This window comes from Cebus imitator, unplaced genomic scaffold (assembly GCF_001604975.1).
Source record: "Cebus imitator isolate Cc_AM_T3 unplaced genomic scaffold, Cebus_imitator-1.0 Scaffold609, whole genome shotgun sequence".
Taxonomy (NCBI): domain Eukaryota; kingdom Metazoa; phylum Chordata; class Mammalia; order Primates; family Cebidae; genus Cebus; species Cebus imitator.
Window position 1 is genome coordinate 602,475 of NW_016107924.1, and position 11,744 is coordinate 614,218.

At 41.2% G+C, this 11,744-nt stretch overlaps 1 protein-coding gene across 1 annotated transcript in view; it reads left to right on the forward strand.

The window, feature by feature from the left end:
- The window catches only part of ATL3 (atlastin GTPase 3), a 56,963-nt gene that overhangs the window by 21,317 nt on the left and 23,902 nt on the right, over positions 1–11,744 (forward strand). The window contains exons 4-5 of the mRNA XM_017516888.2: positions 7,382–7,486; positions 7,979–8,029. Coding sequence (XP_017372377.1) covers positions 7,382–7,486; positions 7,979–8,029 — 156 coding nt within the window. The remainder of the gene's footprint in view (positions 1–7,381; positions 7,487–7,978; positions 8,030–11,744) is intronic.

Here is an 11,744-nt window from a genome sequence, read left to right on the forward strand (position 1 = left end):
GGGAGGCTGAGGCAGGAGAATTGCTTGAACTCAGGAGGCAGAGGTTGCAGTGAGCTGAGATCGCACCACTGCACTCCCAGCCTGGGTGACAGAGCGAGACCCTGTCTCAAAAAAAAAAAAAAAAATCTTATTTTTCTCTGTTTTCTTGTGGACAGTTTTTAGGTATTCACGTTTACTAATCTTTTATAACCTGCCAGTGTATTAATCCTGTCCAGTATATTTTTCATTTCAGACATTGTAATTTTCATCTCTAGCAGTTAAATTTAGGACTTTTAAAATCTTTTTTTTCTTTTAGATGATTCAGTTTCTGCATTCACTTTTAGTGTCTTTTATGTCACTTTTTGAATATATGTAGTATAGTTACACAGAATACTGTTTTAAAGTTGTTTTTGGCTAGGCATGGTGGCTCATGCCTGAAATTCCAGCACTTTGGGAGGTGAGGCAGGCGGATCACTTGAGGTCAGGAGTTTGAGACCAGCCAGGCTAACATGGTGAAACCCTGCCTCTACTAAAAATAAAATTAGTTGGGTGTGGTGGTGGGTACCTGTAATCCCAGCTACTCAAAAAGCAGAGGAAGGAGAATTGCTTGAACCCAGGAGGTGGAGGTTGCAGTGAGCTGAGATCGCGCCACTGCGCTCCAGTGTGGCGACAGAGTAAGACTCTGTCTTAAAAAAAGAAAAGTTGTTTTCTGTTAATTTTAACATCTGTGTTCTGAGTCAGTTTTGATTTATTTTTCTCCTCATTTGGGTTATATTTTTCGCTTCTCGTATGTCTGCAAATTTTTGATGGGACATAGACTTGTGGATTTTCTCTTGTTGGCTGCTGGTTATTTTTGCATTCCTGTAAAATATCTAGCGTTATTCTGGGATTTAGTTAAGTAATTTGGAAACTCTTGAATTCCTCTGTTCTTGCTTTTTAGATTTGTTAAATGGGACCAGAGAGGGTTTAACCTAGAGGTAGTTATTCCTCACTACTGAGACAAGACTCTGAGGACTCTTCCCAATTCCCCTTGAATTATGAGGTTTTTGCAGTCAGGCTGGGGGAACAGACATGATTTCCTGAACCTGTGTGAGCACTGGATACGGTTCACTCTCAGTCTTCTCAGTAGTTCTTTATTCAGCCTCAGGCTGGTTCCTTATATACATTTACTGATCAATACTTAGCTGAACACTTGAGAGGAAACCCTCTGCAGATCTCTGGGGTTCTTTCTCTCTGTAGCTTTTTCCTCCTAGGTACTTTGTGAATTCTAGTAGCGTTGGTCTCCCTCACTCTCCTGCTTTGTCTCTTCAACTCAGGCTTGTCTGGTTCTGCTTTGCTTCCCCTTCCCTGTGGCTCGGCCATCGAGCTGGGGCAATCCTGCAGCTCACCTCGTTTCTCTTCCCTTAGGGATATTCTTCATTACTTAATGTCCAGTGTCTTGAAAACCGTTGTTTCATGTATTTTGTCTGTTATGTTTTGGTTTCAGGTGGGAGGGTAAATTCTGTTACTCCATTTTGGCTGGAAGTGGAAGGTCCAACCTCTTCATTTTAGAGATGCTGTGATAAAAAGACCCAGTGAAGTTACTGTTAGCACTGGCATTCCAAGGCCCTGTGACTTTAAATTCAGGGTTAATTTTTGGTCTCATGCCTTCTATCTTTTGTAATGTGTGGTAGACATTTTTTTAAAGACAGGGTATTGCTCTGTCACCCAGGCTAGAGTGCAGTGGTGGGATCTCTGCTCACCGTAACCTCTGCCTCCCAGGTTCAAGTGATTCTTGTGCCTTGGTCTCCTGAGTTGCTGGGACTACAGGTGCGCTCCACCACATCTCACTAATTTTTGTTTTTTTGTAGAGTTGGGGTCTTACCGCGTTGGCCAGGCTAGTCTTGAACTCCTGACCTCAGGCAGTATGCCTGCCTTAGCCTCCCAAAGTGCTGGGTTAACAGGCGTGAACCACCATGCCCAGCCTCATAATTCGTTTTTAAGAATAAATAATTATTTTTGACTGTGTGATCCTTCTCTATATAGTGGTAGGACCTAAGTAACTCATTTTTGTTTTTTACATTTACTATTTGGGTATTTGGTATATTAATTCTTCTTAATAGTTTAGGAAATCTGTATGTTAGTAGTAAGGAAGCTTTGTTTTTAGTGATTATTTTTGGTAATCTTTGTAAAGCTCCATGCTTTTCATTGTCATCTGGGTTTCTTGCCTTAAAATAAATCAGTATCTTTATTTTGTTTGTTTTAGGTTTTCAGAAAAATTAATTGGAAAGTGCCTGGTTCCCACACCCTCCTTCAGTTTGCTCCGTTATTTACATCTTGTAATAGTGTGATACATTTGTTACAATTAATATTTGAACCAATATTTATATATTGGCATTAGCTAAAGTCCATGGTTTACTTTAAGGCTCACTCATTGTATTGTGAATTGGATTTGGTAAGTGTATAGTGACATGTATCTGCTATTACTGTATCATACAGAATAGTCAAACTGCCCTAAACATTCTCTGTGATCTACCTGTCTGTTCCTCTCTTCCCTCTGCACAAACTCCTGTAACCACTGATTTTTTTACTGTTGCCATAGTTTTGCCTTTACTGGAATGTCATATAGTTAGAATTCTGCAGTATGCAGCCTTTTCAGATTGGTCTCTTTCACTTAGCAATGTGATTTTAAGATTCCTCCCAGTCTTTCATGTCTTGATAGTTCATTTTTTAAAATTGCTGAATAGTGTTCTACATTATGAATGTACCACAGTTTGTTCATCCATTTGCCTGTTGAAGAACATCTTGGTTGCTTTCAAATTTTGACAATTAAGGATAAAGCTCCAGTAAATACTCATGTTTTGGCTTTTGTTGGGACATAAGCTTTCAGCTCCTTTGGGTATATGCCAAGGAGTTTTTTTTTTTTGGAGATGGAGTTTCACTCTGTTGCCTAGGCTATAGTGCAATGGTGCAATCTCGGCTCACTGCACCCTCCACCTTCCAGGTTCAAGCAATTCTCCTACCTCAGCCTCCTGAGTAGCTGGGATTACAGGCACCTACCAGCATGCCTGGCTAATTTTTGTATTTTTAGTAGAGAAAGGGTTTCACTGTCTTGGGCAGTTTGGTCTTGAACTCCTGATCTCATGATCCACCCACCTTGGCCTCCCAAAGTGCTGGGATTACAGGCATGAGCCACTGTGCCTGGCTCTAAGGAGCATGATTGCTGGATTTTATAGTAAGATTATGTTTAGTTTTCCAAGAAACTGCCAAATTGTCTTTCAAAGTGGCTGTACCATTTTGCATTCCTATCAGCAACTAATTAAAGTTCTTTTTGCTCCATATTGTTGCCAGCATTTGTTGTTGTCAATGTTTTGGATTTTTATCATTCTTTTTTTTTTTTTTTTTTTTTTTTTGTTTTTTTTTTTTTTTTTTTTTGTTGCCCAGTCTGGGGACAATGGTGCAATCTGCAACCTCCACCTCCCAGGTTCAAGCAATTCTTCTGTCTCAGCCTCCTGAGTAGCTGGGATTACAAGCATGTGCCACCATGCTGGCTAAGTTTTTGTATTTTTAGTAGAGATGGGTTTCTCCATGTTGATTCGGCTGGTTTCAAACTCCCAACCTCAGGGGATCCATCCTTCTCAGCTTTCCACAGTGCTGGGATTACACATGTGAGCCACCATGCTCGGTTGGATTTTTGTCATTCTAATAGATGTGTAATGGTATCACATCATTGGGTTTCCTATTCTTTTAAAAAACATTATGCTCAAGCCTGGGCAACATGGCAAAACTTTGTCTCTACAAAAATAGAAAAATTAGCTGGGCATGGTGGTGCACACTTGTAGTCCCAGCTACTTGGGAGGCTGAGATGGAAAGACTGCCTATGCCTGGGTGATACGAGGCTGTAATAAGCTGTGATTGTGCCACTACACTCCAACCTAGGCGACAGAGTGAGACCCTGTCTCAAAAAACAAACAAGCAAAAAAACCCAAACCCAAAAAACATGCTATGTTCAGCTGTGTGTAGTGGTGTGCACCTGTAGTTCCTGCTACTCAGAAGGCTGGGCAGGAGGATTGCCTGAGCCCAGGAGTTCAAGTCCAGCCAGGGAAACAGTAAAAACCCTATTTCTTTTAAACAAACAAACAAAAAAACAAGAAAAAAACCCCAGCAGGATCAGGAGTGCTTTAAAAAGTCAATGTAATATTGGATAATGTCAGATTGATAAATTTTTTTTTTTTTTGAGAGGGAGTCTCACTTTGTCGCCTAGGCTGGAGTGCAGTGGTGCGATCTCAGCTCACTGCAACCTTTGCCTCCCAGGTTCAAGGGATTCTCCTGCTTCAGCCTCCTGAGTAGCTGGGACAACAGACGCACACCACTACACCTGGCTAATTTTTGTATTTTTAGTAGAGATAGGGTTTCACCAGATTGGCCAGGCTCATTTCAAACTCCTGACCTCAAGTGATCTGCCTGTCTTGGCCTCACAAAGTGCTGAGATTACAGGTGTGATCCACTGCGCTGAGCCGCCAGATTGTTAACCTTTCTTTAGAAGTTAGCCTTTAGTATGATTGTCTTACTTTTTTATGCTAAATGAGATATTAGCCTAGAAGAATCTGGTTTAAGAAGTAGATAATTTTCATTTATTTTTACTTCTTAATTAAAAATTACATTTAAGAATATATAGATTGGGTCTACTCTTTTTAACTGTTATGTAGTAATCATTATATTAATATACCACCTTGTCACCCATTTTCCCTACTGAGGACATTTAGATTGCTTCCTTATTTTTAAATTTTATCTTTATTTTTGGTAATCTTTGCTACAGTGAACATCCTGATGGATGTCTTCTTGAGTAAACGGGGTGTTCAAGTGTGTCTTTGGGCCACAGTTTTAAAAATTGTATCCATGACCCATTAGGGGTAGAAAAATTAATTTATTGGCTCATGAGCAGTATTTAAAAAAGTAAGTAGTAAAACAGAGTAGAAAGCATTAGAGTGTAGTACACATATAAATTAAGTTTCAACTTTTTATGTGTGTATTTGGTCATGATATAAGATACATTTCTTACTGTGGATACTAATAAAAAACATCAGAAAGCCCCCTGGAAGTGGGATTGCTGGGTCTGAGGGCGCCCCTTTCCCCTTTCTGAGTGCCTGTTTTAGCTATTGCCAAATTGTTCTTGAAAGAGCTTATGGCAGTTTACAGTTTCACTCTATGGCGTGCGGATACCATTTCCCCAAATGTCTGGCACTTTATGTCAGTACACATATGACCCCTGTTCTTTAAAAAGTATTTCTCCTGTCTAGCCTCATTTTTTCTGGTTAGCAAATATATGCCATGATTAGCCTGTTTTAAATTGGGATATAATTTATATACTCTAAAATTCATCCTTTAGAAGTATACAAGTCATTGGTTTTTAGTGTACTCATGAGACTGTCCAGTTATCACCACAAATTCTATGGCATTTTCATCACCCCTGAAAGAAACCTAGTACCCATGAACAGCCACTCTCCATTTCCATTTCTCCTAGCCTTGGCAACTCCTAATCTATTTCCATTCTGGATCTGTCCGCCTCTTCTGGACATTTCATATAAATGAAATCTTATCATATGTGATCTTTTATGTCTGGTCATCCTTACTTAGCCTCGTGTTCTCATGGCCCATGTATGTTGTAATCAGTACTTAACTCCTTTCCATGGCTGAATACTTTCCATTGTGTGTATGTATATACACACACACACACACACACACACACACACCACATTTTGTTTCATTTTATTTATCTCTTAATCAGTTAATGAACATTTGGGTTGTTTCTACTTTTTGGCTATTATGAATATAATCCTGCCATGAACTTTCATGTGCAGGTTTTTGTGTAAACATACGTTTTCACCTCTTTTGGATGATTACCTAAGAGTGAACTGTCTCGGTCACATGACAACTCCATGATTAACCTTTCAAAAAACTGCCAAATAGTTTCTCAAGACAGCTATACCCACCTGTATTTTCACCAGCAATGCATGAGTCTCCAGTGTCCATGAGTCTCCATGAGCCTCGGGAGGCCGAGGCACGAGAATCGCTTGAAACTGGGAGGTGGAGGTTGCAGTGAGCTGCAATTGCGCCACTGCACTCCAGCCTGGGCAACAAAGTGAGAGTTTGTCTCAAAAAAAAAAAAAAAGCCAGGCGTGGTGGCTCATGCCTGTAATCCTAGCACCCTAGCACTTTGGGAGGCTGAGGCAGATGGATCTCTTAAGCTCAGGAGTTCAAGACCAGCCTGGGCAACAGAGTGAGACCCCATCTCTGAAAAAAAAAATACAAAATACAAAAATTTTTGCCAATACCTGATATTATTTGTCTTTTTGGCTACTATAGCCAGCCCTAGTAGGTTTGAAATAGTATCTCATTGTATTTGTCTGTCTTTTTTTTTTTTTTTTCTGACAGGTTCTCACTCTGTTGCTTAGGCTGGAGTGAGTGGTGCCATCACAGCTCACTGCAGCCTTGTCCTCCTGGGCTCAAGTGAGACAGAGTCTTGCTCTGTTGCCATGGAGTGCAGTGGCATGATCTTGGCTCACTGCAGCCTCTGCCTCCAGGGCTCAAGTGATCCTCCTGCCTTAGCCTCTGGAGCAGCTGGGATTACAGGTGTGTGCCACTATGCCTGGCTAATTTTTTTTGTTTGTTTGTTTGCTTTTTGTTTTTTGAGATGGAGTCTTGCGCTGTTGCCCAGGCTGGAGTACAGTGGTGCCATCTCAGCTCACTGCAACCTCCACCTCCTGGGTGATACACCTGCCTCGGCCTCCCGAAGTGCTGGGATTACAGGTTTGAGCCACCGTGCCCAGCCTAATTTTTGTATTTTTGGTAGAGACAGGATTTCACCGTGTTGACTGGGCTGGTCTGGAACTCCTGGCTTCAAGCGATCCACCTGACTTGGCCTCCCTCCCAAAGTGTGGGAATTACAGGCATGAGCTACTGTACCCAACCTGATTTTTAAATTATTTGTCGAGACAGGTTCTCATTATGTTGCCCAGGCTGGTATTGAACTCCTGGGCTCAAGTGATCCTCCCAACATGGCCTCTCAAAGTGTTGGTGTTATAGATGTGAGCCACTGCATCTGGCCAAAATGAATATTTGTAGTTTATTTTTCAACAACAAAAAACGTGTAAATGCCTGGCTGGATAATGAGCTAATTGCTTTCAACATTTGGCCGTTTCAATTGGTGGGGCAATTTTCGCCTTTCATATTGCTCTGTATGCCTCTGAGTCATCTTGTAGAGTGCTGTAGTCAAAGCAAAGCACCTAAATAGTTGTACAGAACCTACAAGGAAGTGCTTAAGGCTCATGTAAAATTAACTATACTTTTCAATTTCTCCTTTATATTTTCCTCCTTCTTACTTTAGCCTCTTTTATTTGTATTTTCCTTTTTTTTTTTTTAGGTTGCAGTTGTTCTGATGGATACCCAGGGGGCATTTGACAGCCAGTCAACTGTGAAAGACTGTGCTACCATCTTTGCTCTAAGCACTATGACTAGTTCTGTTCAGGTAAAAATCACTTGACTTGGAAAAAAGTTTGCAAAGGAAATAAGATAAAGGGAGGAAATACAGTTTTTGTTATTCTGTTAACAGAATTTCCATGATGATATGTAAATATTATTTTTAAACTGTAGATTCAGTTAAGCTCTTAAAAGCTTGAGAAGGAGCCAAAGCATTTTTCCTCTTTGGTTATAATTATATATAATGTGTTCTAAGGAAAGTTCCAAAAAATGGAAATTTATATCCATTACATCATATAGAAAATATAGATTTTAATAAGAATTTAGGAAAACTATACTTTAAACTGTAAAGGAAGAATTTTTTGATTTCAACCTTATGTGCATAATTTTCCAAAAGACAGATCATATTGTTGTTTGAACAGACCTCATGTTCTTATATGCAAGTCTTTAATTGTTCAAAGCTTCTGTCAGTCCTTTAGGCTTATTTAGGATTTGTTTGAAGTAAACCAGAGAAGTATCAATCTGGATTTTTGTTTTCTAGATTTATAATTTATCCCAGAACATTCAGGAAGATGATCTTCAACAGCTACAGGTATCTATTTCTCATAACAATTTTAGCATCATATTATTTAAAAGTTTTAAGATTCAGAAAAATTTTACAGCTGAGTAGTTTTTAGCAAAAGATTGAAATGTGGAGGAAGGTTTTTGGTTCATGGTAATTCTACACTGGATATTCATTGCTGGGGTGGTCGGGGAAGGCCTTACTGATTTGAGCAGAGAACAAAAGAAAGTGGGGAAGTGAGTCCTTCAGATACATTTGGGTGGAAAACTGTTACAGGAGAGGAGCAGCTGCTGGAAGACAGACCCTGAAGGGAGTGCTCTTGGCAAGATCAAGGAATGGCAAGGAGGCCCGTGGGTAGGATTGCAGAGTGACAGGAAGAGGCTTAGTGATGAAGTTAGAGAGGCAGTGAGGTCCCGGTCATGCTGGGTCTTTTCCTCTGGGGCAGGTGGGAGCCATGGGAGGGTCTTCAGCAATGACGTTGTCTGACATGTTGTAAAGGGATTATTCTGGCTGCCATGTTCAGAATAGATTTTTAGAGGTGGGTACATTCAGTGAGACCGATCACAGAGCTATTGCAATAATTCATATGAGGTTAAATAAATTAGTATTTTTAAATGCATGCCTGGAAAATAGTATGTGCTTAATAATTGCTAGCCATTGTTTTTATTGCTATTGCTATTATTATCCAGTGACTTCTCTTCTTCATAGCAGCAGTTCTTTTCCTTTGTTTCTTTTTTTTTTTTTTTTTTGAGTTAGAGTCTCACTCTGTGACCCAGGCTGGAGTGCAATGGCGTGATCTCGGCTCAGTGCAACTTCTGCCTCCCGGGTTCAAGTGATTCTCCTGCCTCATCCTCCTGAGTAGCTGGGATTACAGGCACGTGCCACTGCACCTGGCTAATTTTTGTATTTTTAGTAGAGACGGGGTTTCACCACCTTGGCCAGTCTGGTCTCGAATTCCTGACCTCGTGATCCACCCATCTTGGACTCCCAAAGTGCTGGGATTACAGGCGTGAGCCACTGTGCCCAGCAATTTTCTTCTCTTTTTTATAGCAGCAGTTCTTATCTGTTTTTCCCCATAAAATGCTCTTTCGTGGGTATTCCAGGGTTGGATACAATTCCTGGAATATTGCTCTAATGCTGCTTCTCCCACTGACATTCAAGAAAACATCAGAATGTGAGCAAGGGCATCGTTATTATAGGGATTACCTTGAATTAGTTCTATTTTATGTTTCTTTATAAAAAACAAGGAAAATTCCTCCTAAACCTCGGTCCTTAATGTTGCTATGGAAATTGCCTGTACTTTATAATTAGACGTTCTATTCCAGTTCCATGGCTTAGTGGTTGAGAGCTTTTGCTCTGTAAAACTTCTGTCACAACTTGCGTTGGTCACCATTTCACCTGAAATTTATTCCTTCCTTTCACACATTTTTCGAATGCTTACCTTGTGTGAGGTAGAGGACCAAGTGCCATAGATACATATAAGGTCACATTCACAGGTACCAGGTGCTAGGACTTTAACGTATTTTTCTTCAGGACACGGTTCATACCATAAGAGATAGTAAGTAGATTATGATGCACTTATGTAATTCACCTTTTTGTTGTTTTTTTTTTTTTTTGAGAGTCTCTGTCACCGAGGCTGGAGTGCAGAAGTATGGTCTCAACTCACGGCAACCTCTGCCTCCCCAGGTTCCAGCAATTCTCATGCCTCAGCCTCCCAAGTACCTAGGACTACAGGCGTGCACCACCATGCCTGCCTAATTTTCGTAGTTTTAATAGAGATGGGGTTTCACCAGTTGGTCAGGCTGATTTCTAACTCCTGACCTTAAGTGATCCAGCCGCCTCAGCCTCCCAAAGTGCTAGGATTATAGGTGTGAGCCACTGAGCCCGGCCTACTTCACCTTTGATTATATTCTCAAGAGCTCCATCATACTCTGGTTCCTCAAACCCCAGATATGTTTAAGCATCTCTTTCCCATAATCGTTTCAACATCAACCGTTCCTGATTCTTTTTATTGTATGCAGTTCTACGTCTCCTGCAATGATTTTGTTACCTTGTGTTTTTTTTTTTTTTTTTAAGATGGAGTTTTGCTTTTTTTTTTCCCCTGAGACAGAGTCTTGCTCTGTCACCCAGGCTGCAGTGGAATGGCTCGATCTTGGCTCACTGCAATCTCTAGCTTCCGGGTTCAAGCAGTTCTCCTGCCTCAGCCTCCTGAGTAGCTGGGATTATAAGCACCTGCCATCGTGCCCGGCTGGTTTTTATATTTTTAGTAGAGACGAGGTTTCACCAAGGCCAGGCTGGTCTCAAATTCCTGATCTCGTGATCCGCCCACCTCAGCCTCCCAAAGTGCTAGGATTACAAGTGTGAGCCACCACATCCAGCTGGAGTTTTGCTCTTTTTACCCAGGCCGGAGTGCAATGGCACAATCTTGGCTCACTACAACCTTCGCCTCCTGAGTTTAAGTGATTCTCCGGCCTCAGCCTCCTGAGTAGCTGGGACTACAAGGCGAGTGCCACCATGCCTGGCTTCTTCAGGCATTTATGGCATTTATATTGTTTTCCAAATTAATACATTAAATCCAAACCTTGGTTTATGCTTCAGTTCAGTACATTTCACATGGCTTGTTTCCTTTCCATTATCAATTATGACTTTTCATTTCCTTTTTTTTTTTAAGATGGGGTTTCACCATGTTGGTCAGGCTGGCCTTGAACTCCCAACCTCAGGTGATTCGCCCGCCTTGGCCTCCAAAGTGCTTGGATTACAGGCGTGAGCCACCGCGCCCGGCCCGTCTTTTCATTTCATAGTAGCTTAAGCACTCTTCTTTAGTAAAGCAAATGTTCATACTTCCTGTAGAATTCAACTTGCTTAATTCTTGTAACTTTTTTTTTCGTCTCACTTTGTCACCCAGGCTGGAGTGCAGTGGTGAGATCTTGGCTCACTGCAACCTCCGCCTTCTTGGTTCATGCGATTCTCTGGCCTCAGCTTCCCTAGTAGCTGGACTATAGCCGCTCGCCACCATTCCCGGCTGATTTTTGTATTTTTAGTAGAGATGGAGTTTCATCACATTGGCAAGACTGATCTTGAACTCCTGACCTCAGGGGATTCCACCTGACTTGCCCTCCCAAAGTGCTGGGATGGCAGGCATCTTACAACTTTTGAAATAGGTTCTTTGTTTTTTGCTAATGTCTCTCCCTATTTTCCTGTTAGGCAATAGTATTTCTTTTCTTTTATCTCAATTCAAAATTTTCATTTTTGTTTTTACTTTTATTTACTTATCTATTTTTTTGAGACAGGGTCTCACCTGTCGCCTGGGCTGGAGGGCATTGGTACGTTCATGGCTCACTACAGCCTTGACCTTCCAGGCCCAAGTAGAGATAGGTCCTCCTACTTCAACCTCCCAAGTAGCCGAGACCACAGGCATGTACCACCACACCTATCTTTTTTATTATTGTAGAGATGAGGTGTCCCCATATTTACCACTGGACTTAATGGACAGAGGATTTGTCCCAAATGACAAGGCTGATGGTAGACTCAGCAACTGCATAATATAAATATTACAAAGGAGAAAATAATATGTTTATGTGCCTGGAAATCCAAAGAATCAACTAGAAAACTAGAGCTTAAAAAATAATTAAGGGGCCGGGCGCGGTGGCTCAAGCCTGTAATCCCAGCACTTTGGGAGGCCGAGGCGGGTGGATCACGAGGTCAAGAGATCGAGACCATCCTGGTCAACATGGTGAAACCCCGT